The sequence below is a fragment of the Herpailurus yagouaroundi genome, unplaced genomic scaffold (assembly GCF_014898765.1).
Source record: "Herpailurus yagouaroundi ecotype Mexico unplaced genomic scaffold, PumYag 139, whole genome shotgun sequence".
Classification (NCBI taxonomy): Eukaryota; Metazoa; Chordata; class Mammalia; order Carnivora; family Felidae; genus Herpailurus; species Herpailurus yagouaroundi.
This window is the reverse complement of record NW_024412394.1, coordinates 74,113,453-74,133,985: the sequence shown is the minus strand read 5'-3', so window position 1 is coordinate 74,133,985 and position 20,533 is coordinate 74,113,453. Positions and strand designations below refer to the sequence as shown.

Sequence of the window (20,533 nt, the reverse complement as noted above, 5' to 3'; positions counted from 1 at the left end):
TATAGATTTTGGATACTAACCCTTTATCTGATATGTCATTTGCAAATATCTTCTCCCATTCTGTTGGTTGCCTTTTAGTTTTGCTGATTGTTTCCTTCACTGTGCAGAAGTTTTTTTATCTTGATGATGTCTGAAGCAGCTACCTAAATGGTAAATATTCCTGCATTGTTTTCCAGCCCACTTCAGCATTTAGTGTTTGACAGGCCATCTTCAATTTATCTACTTCAACATTTTTTCCATTTCCTTGACAAAAAAAAAAAGTTATAGCTACACTATAAAAGACATTATTTCATAGGATACAAAATTCATTTAACACTATACTATCTAATAGATTAAGTGTATATGTCTCTATATAATATTGGTAAAAAGACTGAGTTACCATATTATAAAAAGTTATCATTTTATTCTTACATTAGCTATTAGAATACAGAACTCACCAGATTTGGGGTATGTGACTATGAAGACGTCATCTTCTCTGATTTCAAAATCATTTAATGTTTCTAGAAAGCCTATATCAAGTCCTGGGCGGCAAAAATAATATCCTTTAAATTTGAATAAAAATGAGTCTATGTCTTCCATATTTCAGTTGCCTGCTAAGACAGAAAAAAATATTTGAAAGAAATTTAGTAAAATTTTATGTTATCTTCCCTCCTGTATCTTCAGTTGTTGGTCATATACTAAGAGAAGAAATTGATTTCTTGTTTTCTCCACAAACACTGATAACCAGCAGGCTCTCAAAGCTACTATCCTGGATTTGAGATGTGTGGAGTTTGGTCCAATGCCAGGAGCCAGCTGTTCATGGGATGGGTCTTAGTTTTATGTGTGTGTGCTCCATTTTTGTAACCACAGGAAAAATAATTAAAAACTAATTATGTAATTGCAAAAAAATGCTCTTAATCAGAAATCATACATTATATATATATATATATATATATATATATATATATATATATCTATATAAACAGTAAAAATGAATATACAAACTTGACTTGAATAGGCTTTAGAAACATTTGTCTCTTGCCACTCCATATACAGCTGGGTTTTTCATCCCTGGAACTGAAGTACAATATTTTAGCTTTTAGCATGTTTATAGAAGTTTTCTTTATATACTTTCTGGGTATGAGTTATCTATTCATAAGGTTTTTGGTAACTTGTAATTTAAACTTTGTTTTATTTCCTAACTTGCAACTTGTTTAGAGTAATTGAGAAGGTACAAGTATGAGCTAACAGATATGAATGTATTCCAGGATACTTGATAAATTGCGTGTGAGCAGTTAAATTGTCAATAATGACCATGTGAACAATGGCACAAAGTATGAAAGAAAACATTCAAATTATGGATCATATGTAGATAGTGAAAATTAAACTTTGTGACTCATCATTGATGGATATATTTTGCCTTTCATTATTATCAGTCAGTAGCCTTATGAGAAAATCTTATTTTGATACTTATGAACACTGAGGTTTTAGTTGACTTGGGGGTTCTTCCAGATGACTCTGAAGTGTACTTTTTTTCTATTTCCCATAATAGTTGGTCATTGGAAGGCTGACAAAAGAAGAACTTCAGACTCACACAATTCAAAAGCAATTCCAGGAAGCCTGGGCCAAGAGTCATTAAAGGTAAAAGGGAAATAAGTGATTGTTTAGAAATATATTTTTATAGTCACACTGTTACTGGAAAAACTGGGATTGATAGTGTCTATTTACAAAGGAGACTTATGAAAGCTGCAAGTTAGTTGCAATCATCAACATGAATTCACATCCAAGGATGGAAGTCGGGGACCAGACAGGCAAGGATGGAGGAACAGAGAGGAGATAAGTTATTCTGTCACTAGAGTTATTTAAGGGATCTCTTCTTTGCCCTCTTGTGTTTAAAGAAACAACCCAATTTATACCTCCATACCCATTGGTTCTAATATTAACCCCCAGTGTTAAGAAGCAGTGGCTCCCTAAGAGTAGTCAATTCCATATCTTGGGACCAAAACTAGAACTATGAGCCTGTAACATCTTGATCATTTCATAAAATAAATATAATTATATCATCTTATATTCTACTTTTATTAGATCCTAGTATAATTACTATCATGGCGAATTATATCTTTCTTTTAGTATATGTTCCTAAATCTCTAAATAAATATTTAAAATAATATAATGGTTCAGTTTATTGAAAGTCTAAGCAAAGAGTTGCAGTATATTTTTGTTTCATACATAAGAACTGATAGCTTACATACAATTAGCCTAGTGTTTAGAACATTGCCAAATATCTGAAACTGCATAAATAGTACAGTTCAGGGGCGCCTGGGTGGCTCAGTCAGCTAAGCATCCAACTTCAGCCCAGGTCATGATCTGATAGTTCGTGGGTCCGAGCCCCGCATTGGGCTCTGGGTTGACAGCTCAGAGCCTGGAGCCTGCTTCAGATTTTGTGTCTCCCTCTCTCTCTGCCCCTCCCCCACTCATGCTCTGTCTCTCTCTCTCTCTCTCAAAAATAAATAAACATTAGAAAAAATTTTTTGATTTGTACCGTTCAGACAGGAGAAAGGAAGCATACTATGTCACCTCTAAAAGTACCAATTTTGCATATGAATTTTTTTAGCTGAAGGCAATTAAGAATGAGCAGACACAGAATCTTTTTTATATTTTCCTAAGTTCTTAAAAGAATCTAGATGAGGGTACCTTTACCATGAAGAGAGCTACTCCCACATATAACTTTTTATTTCTGAAAAACTCCAACCACATGGCAGGACAAACATCTGTTAACCAAAAGTGAGCTCTTCTCAACTTCCTGTGAATTGTCTTCCCCCTTTTTGAATACCCTACCCTTTTACCTCATTCTTCTTAGGATGGTATATAAGCCTCAATTGTCATATTGTTTTGGACTCTGTATGCTTTTGTGGGGCTCCCATACGTATATAATTAAATTTGTCTCCTGTTAATCTGTTTTATGTCATTTTAAATATTAGACCATCCAAAGAACCTAGAATGGAGAAAGGAAAAGATTTTCACTCTCAGTAAAGAATAAATAAATTCACTATACTAGTTCTTCGAAATGAAGAGTTAACTTCTGAAATAAAAGCTAGTGGGAGGGGGGCGCCTGGGTGACGCAGTCGGTTAAGCGTCCGACTTCAGCCAGGTCACGATCTCGCGGTCCGGGATCTCGAGCCCCGCGTCAGGCTCTGGGCTGATGGCTCGGAGCCTGGAGCCTGTTTCCGATTCTGCGTCTCCCTCTCTCTCTGCCCCTCCCCCGTTCATGCTCTGTCTCTCTCTGTCCCAAAAATAAATAAACGTTGAAGAAAAAATTAAAAAAAAAAAAAAAAAGCTAGTGGGAGGAATAATTCTGCTGCTGCTGATGGAGAAGGACACAGATAAAGACTAAATTTTCCAGGAGGAGATTTAATGATTCAACAGTTAGCAGAGCTCCCATAATCAGGAACTCATTGAGAGGGAGGGATTAGGCTGATATTGAGCAGTAAATCATCCAATAATCTAGTAAAAATCATCGATACATTTCCCACAAATAATGGATGGTAAATGGTTCAAGAAGCTGGGTGCTATTCAGAGCTATTGGGCAGGGATCAAAGTCTCTGCTTTTGAATTATACCAGAAAATAGGGATGTATTTATTTGTTGTCCCACTCATGATTCTCTAATCCCCATAGATAAGGAGTATAATTATTAGGTTGTTTCTACATCAATGGCACTACTGTTGGTGTCTTAAGTCTTTGTGTTGTTTCTTATCAAACAGAAATGAGAATACGTGTATGTGAACAACTGAGAAGTTGAGAGGAGAAATCCATATCTACAAGGAGTAAATACAAAGCTTTGAAGGATTAGGCACTTTCCCCAATTCTTTTTTTTTTTTTTTTTTGATTTTTTAAATATTTATTTTTGGGAAAGAGACAGAGTGTGAGTGGGGGAGGAGCAGAGAGAGAGGGAGACAGAATCTGAAGCAGGCTCCAGGTTCTGAGCTGTCAGCACAGAGGCCAGTGCGGGGCTCAGACTCACGAACCACGAGATCATGACCTGAGTTGAAGTCAGGGGCTTAACCGACTGAGCCACCTACGCGCCCCACACTTTCTCCAATTCTACTATATGCTTGACACAAGTGTAACACTCATGATAAGCACCAATCACCATTTATCTGCCATTATCCCCCTCAGTTTAGTCACTGTTGGCAAGGACTTCATAGCACTGTATCAGGGGGAATGATGGGTCCTGGGGTTCGCTCTTCAAGTACAGTTTTGTGACCTGTTTTTCATGGGCTCCGCACTCTGTCCAGTAAGTTTGTGGTTTAAACAGAATAGACATAAAGGATAAACATTCTAATTCATAAGAATTCACTCTAGTAAATCACTATACAAAATAAATAAATAAATAAATAAATAAATAAATAAATAAATAAAACAATGCAAAAAAGCAGAACAACCACTTCTTGAACAAGATCAAAATCCAGAGAATGTATTATCAAAAAATTTCCATTTTCCACAAAAAGTACCATGTTCCAAAAAATAGGAAAGTGTAACACATATTCAGTAAAAAAAAAGAGCAATTAATAAAAACTGTCTCTGAATGGACCCACATGCTGGATTAGCAAAGAAAACAGCTATAAAAAAATACATTCATTTGTGAGTCACTAGATCTAAACTACAAGTTTGACCTGACAGATAAAAAAAGAATCATGGAACATGAGGACAGATCAATAGAGAAAAGAATGAAATGAACAGAAAAACAAAGAATGAAGAAAACTGAACATAGCCTCAGGGAACTGTAGAATATATCAAGCATATCAACATATGCAACAGAAGGAGAGAAAAAGAGCAGAAAAAAATCTTCGGAGTAATTGTGGCCAAGAACTTCTCAAGTTTGATGAAAAATAGTAATTTACACATCCATGAAGCTCAACTAATAAGTAAGATAAACATGAATAGGTCTAAACTATACATATCACAGTTAAACATTGAAACATAAATTTTAGGATTGTTTATTTCTGTAACACATGTTTTTGCTATTGTGATGAATATTACGTTGAAAATGTAGCTGCCTGTGGGTAGTATGGACCTTTAATGAAATTAATTCTTATCCAGAAACACAAGATGTCTTTCCATTTGTTTATGTCTTCTTTGATTTCTTTCAGCAAAGTCTTGTACTTTTCATTGTACAGGTCTTTTATTTCCCTGGTTAAATTTACTAAGATTTTATTGTTTTTGATACTATTATGAATGAGATATTTTTCCTTATTTCTTTATTTTTCAAATGTTTTATTTTTACTGTAAAGGAATTAAACTGATTTCTGTATATTGATTTTGTATCCTGTAATTTTACTGATTGTTGATTAGTCTCAACACTTTTATGATTGATTCTTTAGGATGTTCTCTTTATAAAATCCTATCTTCTGCAAAGAGTGACTATTTAACTTTTGCTTTTATGACTTGGATGCCTTTTATTTCTACATCTTGACTAATGACTCTAGTTAAGACTTCTAGTACCACAGGAGAGGTGAGAGTGAGCATCTGTGTGTTGCTTTTGATCTTACAGGAAACAGACTGAGATTTGCATGCAGACCAGGAAGTGCCTTCAGGGATAACACATGATGGAGTGAAGGCAAGTGTTCTGGGCAGAGGGAGAAGTTGAACTGGAGTGCAATAGCTTTGGGTAGTATGGATATTTAATGAAATTAATTCTTCGAATCCACAAACATGAGCTGTCTTTCTGTTTGCTTATGTCTTTGATTTCTTTCAGCAAAGTCTTGTAGTTTTCACTGTAAAGGTCTTTCGCTTCCCTAGTGAAAGTTACTAAGATTTTTTGTTTGTTTTTGATGCCTAGTATGAATGAAATACTTTTCTTTATTTCTTTTTCAGATGTTTCATTATTTCTATGAAGAAATGAAATTGATTTCTATATATTGATTTGTATTCTGCAGTTTTACTCAGATTGTTGACTAGTGTCAACAATTTTATAATTGACTCTTTGGGATTTTCTATATATAAAATCATATCTTCTGCAAAGAGTGACTATTTTATGCCTTTCTGATTTGGATGCCTTTTATTTCCATGCCTTCCCTAATTACTTGAGGTGGGATGTCTAGTATCACTGGCGAGGTGAAAGTGGGCATTCATGTCTTGCCCCTGATGTTAGAGGAAAAACTTTCAACCTTTCACTATTGAATACAATATTAGCTGTGGCTGTCATGTATATAGTTCTTAGTATTCTACATACAACCCTTTTCTACTTAATCTATTCAGGGCTTTTATCACGAAAGGATGCTGTGTGTTAGCAGTTGCATTTTCTGTGTCTAGTGAGATAATCATGGTGTTATCTTTGATTTTACTGACATATTACCTTTATTGAGCTATGTGTGTTGAAGAAAACTTGCATCCCAGAGATAAATCCCACTTGGTCCAAGTGTATAATATGTTAATACATTCTCGAATTTGGTTTGCTTTTTTGTTGAGAATTTTTCCATTAGAGATATTGGTTTATAGTTTTCTCTTCTTGATGTGTCCTTATCTGGTTTTGGTATGAAGGTGACACGGGCTTCACAAAATTAGACGGGAAGAATGCCCTCTTCTTTGATATTATGCAAGAATTTATGGCAAATCGCTGTTGTTGCTTAACATGTTTGGTGGAATTTACTTGTATAGCCATCTGCTCCTGTTTTATTATTATTATTATTATTATTATTATTATTGGGTTGATTACTGATTCAATGTCGTTACTCTTCATTTGTCTGTTCATATTTTTATTTTTTCTTGATTCAGTCTTGGTAGGTGATGTGTGTCTAGAAATGCATCCATTCCTTCTAGGCTTTGTAATTTGCAGGCATACAATTGTTTATAGTAGTCTCTTATACTCCTATCTATTGCTGTAGTGTCAACTGAAATGTCTTCTTCTCATCATTAATTTTATTTGATGCATCTCTCTTTTGTTCTCAGCTAGTCTAGCTAAAGTTTTGAAATTTGGTTGATCTTTTAAGAACCAGAGCTTAGTGTTGTTTTTTCTTTTTATTGTTTTCCTTATACACATTTTATTTATCTCTGCTCTGGTCTCTGGTCTTTATTATTTCCTTCCTTCTTCTGACTTTGGGCTTAACTTCTTGTTCTCCAAGCTGTAAAATTAGTCTATTTGATGTCTTACTAATTTTTTGATGTGTGATTGTTGTTATTAAATTTCCATTCAGAACAGTTTTTTCTGCATCCCATAAGATTTGATATGTTGTTTAAAAAGAAGTTTCATGTGTTTTATTTCCATTTAATATGTTTTGAGGTAATGTTTTACTTTCCTTTTGGTTTATTTTTGGTTCATTCATTACTCAGAAGTGTGCTGTTCAGTTTCCACATATTTGTGGATCTTTTAACTTTCTTATTGTCAGTTTCATACATAGAGAAGATAGTCTGAAATTTTCTATGATTTTTTTTGTCCTATTTTATAACCTATGCTGTAGAATAATGAAATGAATGTGTACTTTGCAGATATTGGATGGAATGTTCCATAGATGTCTCTTAAGTTCATTTCTTCTAAGGTATGGTTCCATTTCAATGTTTCCTTTTGATTTTCTGTCTGGATAAGGTATCTACTGCTGATAGTGGAGTAATGAAGTTTCCTACTACTACTGGATTGCTGTACAATTCTCCCTTAATATCTGTAAGTATTTGCTTATTAGATTCAGTGCTTAAAAGTTGGTAGTACAAATACTTGTGGTTTTTATATCTTCTTGATGTACTGACCTCTTTACCAGTATATAATGACCTTCTTGTCTCTTGTTACTACCACATTTAAAAAATATGTATTTATTTATTTTGAGAGAGAGAGAGAGAGAGAGAGAGAGAGAGAGAGAGAGTCCCTGGCAGGCTCAGTGCCACAAATGCAGAGCATGGCATGGGCCTAAACCTTGTAAGATTATGATCTGAGCTGAAACTAAGGGTCTGACATTTAACTGACTGAGACACTCAGGCTTCCCTGCTACTACTTTTTTTTTAAATGTTGTTTTATTTATTTTGAGAAAGAGAATGAGTGCACTAGTGGGGAAGGGGCAGAGAGAGAGAGAGAATCCTAAGCAGGTTTCACACTGTCAGCATGGAGCCTGATGAGGGGCTTGATCTCAAGATCAAGAGATCATGACCTGAGCCAACATCAAGAGTGGGACATGTAACTGACTGAGCTACCCAGGTGCCCCAGCCACTTTCAACTTGAAATCCATTTCTTTTGATATATAAGATATAAGATATATGTATTGTACCTACTTTCTTTTTTTTTTTGTTTTTTGTTTTTTGTTTTTTGTTTTTGTTTTTGTGTTTTGCTTGGCAAATCATCTTCCATCCTTTCATTTTGAAATTATGTATGTCCTTAGAGCTGATATATAAAGCTCCTTTAGGCAACATGTAGTTGGGTTTGTTTTTCATCCAACCAGCCACTGTGTGCTGTATGATTAGTAAGTTCATCCATTTACATTTAGGGTAGTTATTAATATGTAAGGATTAGTAGTGTTCTTTTACCTTTTGCTTTCTGGTTATTTTCTATCTATATTGGTTCTTTTTTATTCTCTTTCTATCTACCTTTGTACCTTGGTGGTTTTTCTCATTACTTGCTTAGTCTTCCTTTTTTTCTTTTTAAAATTTCTTTATTTATTTTGAGAGAGGGAGAGAGAGAGAGAGACAGAGAGAGAGAGAATGAGCACGGGAGGGAGCAGAGAGACAACTAGAGAATCCCAGTTGTCTCAGTGCAGAATCTAATGAGGGGCTTGAACTCAAAAACTGTGAGTCAAAACCGAGTCAGATGCTTAACCTGCTGAACCACCCAGGCACCCCTTAGCTTTTCTTCCTTTCTTTTTTTTTAATGTTTTCTGTATGCTCTAGATTTTTGCTTCATGATTGTCTTGAGCCTTACATAAAACTTACTAGTTTTTTTTCTTTTTCTAACAATTCATATTTATTTACCTATGATGGTTCCACCCTTTCCCTCCTCCTCTTTAACATCTTTGATGTCACAAATTGCCTCTTATGATGCAATGAATTCACTAACCAATTTTAGTGTCTATCATTATTTCGAATGCTCTCTCCTTTTAACTTTTATTCTATAATTGTTTTACAAATTATTCTTAAACAAAGTTAATCTTCCAATTTTTTACTGTCCGTATCACTTTTATCAGAGTTTTGTGTGATTTCATTTTTTGTGTGTCACTAGTGCCTTTGCATATCAGCTGGAAGAGTTCTTTCTGCATTTCTTGCAAGGTAGGTCTATAGGTGGTGAACTCCCCCAGCTTCTGTTTGTCTGGGAAATCCCTTATTTTCCTTCATATCTGAACACCTTTGGTGGATAGAGTATTCATGACTGGCTTGTTTATTTTATAATACTTTGAATATGTCACTCCATTATTTCCTGGCTTTCAGACTTCCTGCTGAGAAATCTGCTGATAGCCTGAGGGGGAGATATCCATTGTGGGCTAATTATTTTTTCCCATTGCCCCTAAAGTTCTTTATCTTAATAAAGATATTCATTATAATGTGTCTTTGAGACTGTCATTTTGCACTAAGATAATAAAGTGTTCCATTAGCTCTGTGAACTTGTATATTACTCCCTCCCCAGGATTGGGAAACTCTCAGCAAATTATTTCTTTAAATAAACTCTGCCCCTTTAGTCTCTTCTCCTTCTGATATATGCATTATTCTTCTATTGGCTTTTCTAATACATCACATAGGGTTTCTTCTTTTGTTTGAAATCTTAGTTCTCTCTCCTCTTCCACTTTAATCATTTCTAAATTCATATGCTCCAGATAACTTATTTTCTCTTCCATCTCACCTGTTATATTTCCAATACTTCCTGATGGATTTTCATCTCATTTACTGAGTCCCTCAACTCCAGAAATTGTTTGGTTCTTTTTTTATAGTTTCAGTCTCTTTGGTAAAGTACCTCAGTTCATTAATTTTATGCCTGAGTTCACTTAACTGCCTTCTAAGTTTTCTTGTAGCTCATTGATTTATTCATTAAAAAAAGTTTCAAATTATATATCAATAAGATCACAATATTCTTTGTTTTTGAATTTGGTTGCTGGAGAATTGTCCTTTTTTCAGTGTGATACCCTATTAGTATATTTTTCATAGTGGGTGAAATATGCCTTTGCCATCTCACCTGAAGTTTGAACACCATTCTTATGTAGGAAGGGCTTTGTTTACTTTGATTGTAACAGTTAAACAGATTGGCAATGAGAAACTTTACTTCTGTTTCCAAGGGATTGTGGAGCTTAGCAGTTGGGTCTTTGGGTGTGCCCAAGGACACTGGGATGGGTGGAAGGTATCTCAGAGGTCCCAAACTTCTTCCTGAAATACCAAGGCAGACAGCAGAACACATCTTCTGTCAATTCTCTTTCTCTGCCTTCTTCCCCCTCCGTCCTTTGTCCCAGTCGCAGAGTTCTCTTCCGGGAAACCCAGGTGCTGCTGAAGAGCAACAGGCCCCTCCAGCTGCACCTGAGCAGTCGGGAGGACTTCACTTACCACCTGTGCTTTCCGCCTCCTCTGCCTCCTCTGCTGGTTCCAGCACTGCCGCTCCTGCTGCTGCACCTCCCTTGGCCCCATAGCCTCTCTGCTTCTCAATCCACCCATTTTGGATGCACCTGGATGGAACTCTCAGTCTCCTTGTATGCCGGGTAGAGGTACTTTCATTTATTCATGGTTGTCCAATTAGACATATATTGAAGGGGAGAGAAAAAGAACAACTTCCGCTGCCAAGATACTGATGCCATCCCTACTACTCTAATTTCAATATGGTTGAATGAAAAATGTTAAACAAGGAGGCTTTTCTTTTTGGAATTTTACCTAAAGGGGGACTGAGATGAGGTTTATTAATTATTTACTTATTCATTTATTTTTAACGTTTATTTATTTATTTTGAGAGAGAAAGCACGCCTGGGGGAGAGGCAGACAGATGGGGACAGAGAGAGAGAGAGAGAGAGAGAGAGAGAGAGAGAATCTCAAGCAGGTTCCACACTGTCAGCTCAGAGCCCCATGCAGGACTTGAACTCACGAACAGTAAGATCATGACCTGAGCCGAAGTCCACTGCTCAACTGACTGAGCCACCCATGCATCCCTGAGGTAGAGATGAGGTAGGAAAAAGCAGGCATAAAGGACAAGGTAGGCAAAGAACCTAAGAATGGCCAGATTCCAAAGAACAATTATAGGTGCTTATTTATAGCTACGAAAATATTACTCATACTGGAACAGTGATAACTTTACAGGGAGGCCATGATTTATCTGAGATCAATTCATTCGAGAAGAGCTTAAAGGATATGATAGTTGCCCAAACCCCATTTAATATCCTAGGATCAAAACTCTATCACTCTACTTCTGGTTCCAGGATGATGGCATAAACCCCCTTCAGCCCATCTTTCACACATCTATAAATTTGGGACAAATACAAAAACCCCACAAGTGAAGGTACAATGCACCACTCTGTCCCCCTTTCTCTTCCTCTATTCTTTCTGTGTGAAAGTGGCTCCCTCTCTCTACGGCTCTTCTCTCCCCCATTTCAACTCACTGTACCTGGTACCTGCCAAGTTCCATGGCTCAAGTTATGAAGATTGTTGTGTTATTCCTCAGATATATTTCCTAGGTACTCAAAATGGTTTGGTGCTGATCTCGCTGCCTTTCAGGGAGGAGTCAACCTAAGGGTCTCCATACTACTCCACTATCTTAAATCCTTCCTCAGAGTGTTTTCATTGAAATCATTTCATAAAATGTTTTACTTTGAGTTATCTCAGGAAACAGACTGAGATTTGCATGCAGAATGGGAAGTGCCCTCAGGAACACCACCCGTGAGGCAGTGAAGGCAGGTGCTCTGGGCCCAGGTAGAATTTGACCTGCAATGCAATAGCAAGAAAATCCACAAGTGATCAAACAGGGAATAAGGAGCTGGGATGCCCTTCAAAGAGTTTTAACCTGAGGCAGTTTTGCTACCACAGATATAAACGCAAGCAACATTTGTGCAATGGCAGCTGAAAGGGATGTCACCTGCACTGCTAAATGTTTTGTTTTCTCATGGATTCAATGGCACAAGGAAGTGGAGCAGTATTTGTCTTAGTCCAATCAGGCTGCTGTCACAAGACTGCACAGACTGGGTGGCTTATAACAAGAGACAATTATTTCTCACAGTTCTGAGGCTGGGAAGTCCAAGATAATTACACTGGCCGATTCGTACCTAGAGAGAATCCCCTTCCTTCGTGGTCTTCTCACTGTGACCTCACATGGCAGAAGCAGCAAGGGAGCTCAAGTCTGCTTTTATAAGAGCCCTAATCCCAATCATCACCTCCCCATAGCTCACCTCCTAGCATCATCACCTTGGGGGTTAGGATTTCATCGTATGAGTTTCGGGGGGACACAAATATTCAGCCCATGGAAGTACACTTGTCCTGTATAATTTCATTGTGTGTGTGTGGCGGTGGGGATGTCAATCAGGAAAGAAGGGGAAATTTGTAGACAAAGCCTTGTGAATAAATTCAGTGGTAACTCACCAACTTGACTGTGTTTATTAATTTTCCTTTTGAATAAACTTTTCATGCTCAGGAAGTATTCTGATACCCACCTTACAGATGAGGAAATTGAGGATCAGAGATTAAGTGAATGATTGAAAGCTCCCAGTTAGTAGGAGAGCCAATTATTTTAGTTCTCACCTTTCCACCAGAGCATCTCTTATATTTTCATTTTATGCAAGGCATTAACTTTCAGTGGTGGATCAAAATATTAAGTATGAAATATTAACTCTTCACTTTTTCCCCTTGTGTTCAAGCTCTCTGGGGCTGGCTCAATGTGTGTGTCTTTTCATTATCAAAGGAACAGCAATGCCAGAAAAATCACAATCTCCTTTCATAAAAACTACATGGGGATAGGGGTATTTTCTATCTCAAAATAATCCCATAAATTAGTTACCAATAGCAAGGAAAAGGACAGTCACCAATGTATATCTTTGAGAATGTACCTAACACTTTCCTTTAAGGTCATGTTCAGGGCCTTACCATCAATATTTACCTTTTAAAGCAAATACCTCTAGTAACAGATCCTAATGTTGTAAGGGCCTTTAGATAAATAGAGATAGATCTGCCTGACTTTGAAAACAAAGTTTAAATATCAGAAGATACTTCCAAATTCATATCAAGAAGTTCATCACCCTAACTATATAGGTGGAAAATATACAATATCCATACTTTCTGAAAAGATTGACTTCCACAAGAATCAACCTATTAAAGACACCACCCAATCTAGAGTATAAATTATTTTATTTTAATAATTATAACCTGTGTTTATATATATTTGGGTTGGTATGGTCCACAGTGTTGTGCAGAGCACTGGCACATTTTGTGCAAGTGGTAATAGGCTACATTCTAAGTTATTTCTGGGCCTTTAATTGCTTTAAGCTTAACTATCTCTTGGGGCAATAATATGGCTTCCTTCTCATTTCCTTAGCACATTCATTTATACAAAGAATCCCCCCTTAAATAAAGCTCCACATGGTTCCATCTACAGGCTTTTCTCCTTAGTATTCTTAGGATGAAGGCCAGAGAACCCTGAAAGCCTTTTGGACCTACTAAGGACTAAGGTAAGGCGAGGGAGGCACTGATCTTGGCTGCAAAATTTAAGGAGGCACCCAATTCAGCTATTAAGATAAATAATATTTTAATGCAGTTGTAACAAAATTTATAGGGTAGAATCTATATTAAATGAAACGTCCAAATTTAAAAATATTACCAATTTATCCTTTTTACCCTTTTACCTCTGATTTGAAGATGGCTCTGCGCGCCACTGTTATTTAAAATTTTTCTTTCAAATCCCTCTACAATCTTCTTGAAGCTCTCATGAATGCACATCATGCATTCCCAAGCCACCTTACCCTCCCCCCCTTTTTATGAAGTGCTTTGCCCAGAAAAGGTGACATGAAAGAAAAGCCTATAACTTCACATGTATCTTTCTGGCAGCCCTCTGTATCTCTGCTACCCTGACATAGCACCAAGGTAATGTCATTCCCATTTACATATTTATATAAACACGTACTCCTTGTGTCATTAGTGAAAATTTTTCCTTACCAAGTAAGAACTCAGTGGTCTCTCTAAAGTTATTCCCTACATTTCTGGAAGTGTGTGTGTCATTTTGACATTTTGATATACAATCCTATAATGTCTACCTTTGCTGCCTGGTATGTATATTTCTGAAAGACAAACACAGTGATCTACTTGAGGTAGTATACCTACTCTCTGTTGTGACATAAACAATGGGCTAGCACATGAATATTGAAACCCACACACCATTCTCCTGGAATCCAAGAATGCATCTCTTTGCTTCTTGGCACATGTAACTTTGGAGTTTGTGGCAGTACAATAAATGAACTAATCCTTTGCATCTGTAAGAGATATTATTGATCACTCTTCCTGATTATACTTTGACTAGGAAATGTTAATGTAACCTTTTAACTGAGTTTGCCTTAGATCAGTGTTTATCCACTTTTTTCCTAATGTATACTTATGGCACAAAAATATGAAGGAATGCAAAATCTAGAGGTGTCAGTCGAAGCTGCAGATGGCAAATATATATTGTTTTGGGGGATGGAGGACAAGAACCCCCGAAAGCCTTTTGAAGTAAGTCTCAAGGACTATACAGAGGTGATTAGGGCACCAACATCTGACACAATAGTTAAAGAGGCACCTTTAAATCTCATCGATCAAAATAAATACATTTTAATGCAATAGTTAAAAAAATAAAAATTAATTAAGTAAAATCCATGTTAATTAAAATATCCAAATTTTAACAATCACTGATATTGCTTTTGACTCAGATGACAATATGCTTCTGCACATTGCTATTATTTGAAATTCTGATTTGGTATCCATCTGCAATATTTTTGAACTTTTTCTAGCAAAATGACATATCACTTCATACCCTCCTGAATGGCTATGTCAAACAGACTGAAAATAACTAGCATTAGTGAGGACTTAGAAAAATGGGAATCCTTTCAAATGGTGCTGACGTAAAGGTACAGTCCTTGGAAAGCAATTTTGCATTTCCACTTTTTGGTGTGTACTGAAAAACAATGAAAACCTATGTTCCCTCAAAGACTTATCCATGAATGTTCATAACAGTGTTATTCACAGTAGCCAAAAGTGAAGACAATTCAAATGTCCAACAACTGGTGAATAAGCAAAATGAGGTCTAACCACATGATAAATTACTATTCAGGAATAAAAATGAACCACATTTAATACATGCCACCAAAAAAATTAACCTCTATGTTCAGACAAAGAAAAATGAGTAAAGGTTGAATATAGCTTAGTGTGTGACTAGGTCTGGAGCATGGGAATAGAAATTAAGTGGCAAAGGGCACAAGGGACCTTAGAAAGTTGATTGACTTGTTCTAAAACTGAATTCTGTTGATGGCTGCAGAACTTTAAATTATTAAGTATTTGTAGGTCATACACCTAAAATGGGTTAATTTTATGGTATATAAATAATCCCTCAACAAAGCTGTCAAAAAAAGAGCTTATGGAAAGCTTATTTGATATGCTATTCAGAACGTTAAAGCCATTGGTTACTGCTCCTATAGTCTCTATATCAGATCATGATATGGAATAAATTACTTTAACTCTTGTCTTTTACCCCAAATCCATGTCAAGTAGAATGATAAGAGACTCTACTTCAGCTCAAGATTCTGACTAACTGAGAAAATTGCATGATAAACTGCAGATCTATTACAAACATTTTATTTCATAATAGATGCTCCTTTTCTTCTATACGTCCCTCTCATATGCTACAAAGGAAGTTAAAAATAATTAATTGAATACAGTGATTGAGAATAAGTAACAATTTCATGAAAAGAAGAAGAAAACTTTAATTGGCTCTATTCTCAAGTGCAATGACCACTTCCATCTAAAAGTTGCCACCGAATATCAATAGAGAAATCAGAGCCTTTCTTTGTTAAAATACAGAGACAAGTGGAGTCAGAGCTGTCCTATTTACTAGATTGAGATGAAGAATGTAAATTTTTCCATGAAAATATCTCTGAATAAACTTGTTTTTTTCATTACACAATCTACGGGATTCAGTTGATGATAATCTACCAAAGAAATCTTTGCAAGAAACTTGGACTTTACAATTCATGGGAAAGCTTAATGTAAAACAGGAGAATATTCATTGAGCATATCACAAGGAAGTTATGGATTTAGATACAAGCAAAACAGAGCTTGTGGAAAGTAGTGCTTGAGCCTGTCATGTATTGACTATGTAGTTAGAAACAGCTAGCTCTTAATTAATATGTCTAAAGAAATCTTAAAGTGAATTTCTGTCACTGTAATTTTTTTAATGATGTGTCAAGGAATTTGTTGAGAAAAAGGTTTTAGCACTGCACACATTAAGAGAGTCAGGGATGCTCGGCTCAAGGCCTGGGGCCTGCTTCAGATTTTGTGTCTCCCTCTCTCTCTGCCCCTCCCCTGCTCACGCTCTGTCTCTCGAAAATAAATAAACATTTAAAAAAAAAAGAAGAAGAAGAAGAAGAAGAAGAAGAAGAAGAAGAAGAAGAAAGAGAGTCAAGGATGCCTGGGTGACTCGGTTAAGCAACCAATTTTTAATTCAGCTCAGGTCATGATCTTGCTGTTCTTTGAATTGAGCCCTTCATTGGGCTCTGCACTGACAACCTTCATCCTGCTTGGGATTCTCTCTCTCTCTCTGCCCCTCCCCTGCTTGGTCATTCTCTCTCAAAAGAAATAAACATTTTTAAAAAATTAAGAGAGTTAGTCAACTCTTGGTAAATTAAGAAAAATTCTGTAGGAAACAACTAATTGGCCCTTTACCACAATATCCTCAGATGGTCTGACAGTGTCAGAAGGCAAGAGCTGAATCTTTTATTCATTTATTCTTCCCAACAGGTATGAACATTCTGGGCACTGGTAGATTCTCTGAATCTTATTAACCCAAAGTGATGCTTGGCTTCCCATCAGAATGTCTCAGGATCCCAATACAGCTTGTCTCACTTAGGAACTCATGAAAGCAAACAGTGGAGAATGGACTTGCTCCGTTTCCTGAAAGGCAGGCAGAAAACCCTGGTGCAGAAATGCCACAGACCTTGGCAGCATAGATGGACAGAGAGTTTCAGGATTTTACTGCTGAACCTCAAGTATATGAGAAAAATCCATCTTTGTCGCTCTACATGTTCTCTCTTGTCTTTAAAATTAATTTGATTCTTTTCAAGTGAAATAAATTATCCATGTTCATGAACAATATATGTACATCATAATTAATCTATAAGGCAGTTGCCCTTGAAACCATTAATACTTAAAAACAATAATTTTTGGCATTCTGGATTTATTTGGCAAATTTTGATTTATTTCACCTAGAGAGTCCCACTGATTTTCTTTTAAAACTGTAAATATTTAGCTGTTTAGATACTAATATACCAATTATATTTCAACACAAATGTTTCTTATAGCCAGAAATCTAATCAGATTCTGGAAATCAGTATCAATATACAGAACACATATGCCATAAAAACAACCATTTTTAAATTAAACTTTCTAAGACTCCTCCATTATCTGGAGCTATCAAAAACTATTTCAGAGTATTCAAGATTAAAAGATCAGAATGTTCTAGTGAAGTTAATTTCAGAAACTGTTGACCAGATCATTGGCTACCTTTTTCAAACTGTGAGAATGATTTTATAGAAAGATAGAGACATAGTCACACACACACACACACACACACACACACACCCCAATTACTACTAAAATCAATACATAAAAGCCATCAATGAATATAACTTAAAGTTTGGTTACAGACTACCCACAAATTTCAGATCTCTGTATCTTCCTGAAAGCCTGCAAAATCTAAATTTCTATGGAGTGGTGCCTGAAATCTAAATTTTCACACACAAACTAGGATATTTGTATATAGTGAAGGTCCAAAAAATGCTGTCACCAGGAATGTGTCTCGTGTTTGAAATACATCCTGTGCCTCACCTCAGGGATGATCATTTGGGTAAAGTAAATCAGATAGATCTATGTAAAAGGCAGTAGAAATACTTTCTTCATGTAGACAGAAGCATTTCTGTATATTGTGAAATAATTAAACCTGTTAATTCACTGAGATACTATGAAAATTGTTTGCAGATTACCTATCAAAGATCTCAGGTTTCCTATTGATGAATTGTAGTTGATAAGTCATCTCTGTTCCTAGAACACATGATAGTTCAATAACAAAAAGTATAAAGGAGGTTTTATGTTAATAGGATAAATGGATCGCATCCAGAGTAAGTGTTTCAGAAGAATGAATTATTATACACCATATGTCCAAGCCATTGGGAATCACTGGTACAACACCTGTGTCATCAACGAAGTCTTTAACAAGGACTACTTAATTTATTTTGAATTCATATTGACCTGCAGATGTATTTGAGGGTAAAAGTACAAAGAGACTATGAAAACATTATTATATCTAATTTCAAAATCATCTAAAAAGCCAATTTCAAAGTCTAAAAGTCCAAAAGAATGGGGAGGAGTTAACATAGCAGAGCAGCATGGAGACCCTGAGCTTGTCTCATCCCTGAAACACAGCTAGATCACCGCCAAACCATTTTGAACACCTAGGAAATTTATATGAGAATTAACACAACAATCTGCATAACATGAGCCACAGAAGTTGGCAGATACATGGTGCAGAGAGGTGAACTGGGGGAGAGAAAAGTCACGAGGGCAGGGAGCTATTTTTGTGAAGAGGGAACAGAGAAAGAGAAAGGAGGAGAGTGTAGCACATCAGGATCATGCAAGAAAAGCACTCACTCGAAAGTAGCTGGACAGAAAGAGAGAGAAAGAGTGAAAACAGTCGCAGGGGAATGAACAAGAAACCTGTTCCCTAATACCATTGAAAGGGAGAGAGGGTTTCAATACCACCAGGATTTTTTAAACAGTGGAGCACAGAGTCTGAAGTGCCAGAGCTCAGTGCCTGATGGTGCTCTGGTGAGGAAGTACAGCAAATCCCCAGGGGCAGGCAGTGCAATCTGTGGGGTCCAAGTGCCACATGAGAAGTGGTTCCCCTGCTTGGAGTTCATTTGGTAGAGGCCATACAGCCTCCCCACAGGCAAAAGTCCAGCAGACCCTTGAGAGCAGCCACGTTTTCTGGTATTGGGACAAAGATGCCAGAGTGCAGTGAAACCTGACACTGACTGTGTGTTGTGATTTTCCATAATCTCTGAACCTCTGCCACTGCGTGATTGCACGAGCATTTTCTGGGGCAAGCTGTCACGTGCCATTGCTCAGTGAGACCCTCCTCCAGAGGGTCATTGCAGGTCCAAGCTGCAGGAGTCTCTGAAGTGTGAGGTTCTGAAACACAACCACATCTGAGATAAAACTCTGGAGGGAGGTGCCACCTGGCAGGTGGACAGATTGGACACAGACAGGAAAGAGGTGGGGAGTGGATGCAGGCCTGAGACAAAGGAGGGGTCCTTGATCACAGGCCAGTGAGAGCATGAAGATCCTGTGCCAGAGACTAGAGAGCTGGGTGAAGCCATTTCCACCTCTCCCATGCACACGTATGTGCACATGTTCATTGAGCCACACTGATCTACCCCAATAAGCTAAATAGCATCACCTACTGGAGAATGGAGCCATTACACCAGGCGCCGTCCAGCTGTGTTTAAAATCACATCCCCTAGAAGACCAGCAGAAGTCACTCCACCTGCTTAGTGTAAGGACAATAGAATGCTTCATAGTTTCCATTCTAGGGGAAACTAGATGTAACTTCATTTGGGTTTCAACTGTTAACTGGTTCATTTATTTGTGCATTCTCTTTGCTACTGTTTTGCTTAAATTATTTTCTTTCTTTTTTTCTTTTCTTCCTCTTTCTCAGATACAGAAAAAGAAAATTTTATTTTCATTGTTTTTATTTTATTTTTTATTTTTAAAAATTTTTTATCCTATATTTTCGTTATTTCATTTTATTCTATTTTATTATATAAATATTTTTTAATTTTTAATCTTTTTCTTACCTTTTTGTCTTTATTTTCTTTCCTTTTTTTTCTTTATTTTATCAAGCTTCTTTCAACATGCAGACCAAAACACACCTAGTATCTACCTTCCTTTATTTGAATTTTGTTTGTTTTTAATTTTTAATGTTTATTTTATTAATTTCTTTATTCCTCCAAAATGGTAAGAATTCTCCCCAAAAGAAAGAACAGGAAGAAATGATGGCTAGAGATGAAATCAACACATATATAAGTAAGATATCTGAACTAGAATTTAAAACCACGATTATAAGGATACTAGCTGGAATTGAAAAAACCGTAAAATCCTTTTATGCAGAGAAAAAAAGAAATAAAATCTAGTCAGGATGAAATTACAAAGGTATAACAGAGATTCAGTCTTGAATGGTTGCCACAACGGCAGGATGGATGAATCAGAGCAGTGAATCAGTGATATAGAAGACAAAATTATGGAGAATAATGAAGTAGAAAAAAGGAGGGAAACAAAGGCAAAAAATCACAATACAAGACTTAGAGAACTCAGTGATTTATTAAAAAG

The 20,533-nt window shown here is 36.5% G+C and overlaps 1 protein-coding gene across 3 annotated transcripts in view; it reads right to left on the bottom strand.

Annotated features, from left to right (window-relative positions):
- LOC121029953 (amine sulfotransferase-like) overlaps positions 1–20,533 on the bottom strand; it is a 65,326-nt gene that overhangs the window by 23,349 nt on the left and 21,444 nt on the right. Inside the window, exons 2-3 of one of the 3 annotated variants that reach the window (XM_040474455.1) lie at positions 1,574–1,599; positions 438–593 (exon numbers count right to left, since the gene is read on the bottom strand). In XM_040474455.1, the coding sequence (XP_040330389.1) occupies positions 438–579 (142 nt within the window). In that variant the 5' untranslated portion in view covers positions 580–593; positions 1,574–1,599. The remainder of the gene's footprint in view (positions 1–437; positions 594–1,573; positions 1,600–20,533) is intronic. The other 2 variants (XM_040474452.1, XM_040474453.1) reach the window with 2 other exon arrangements.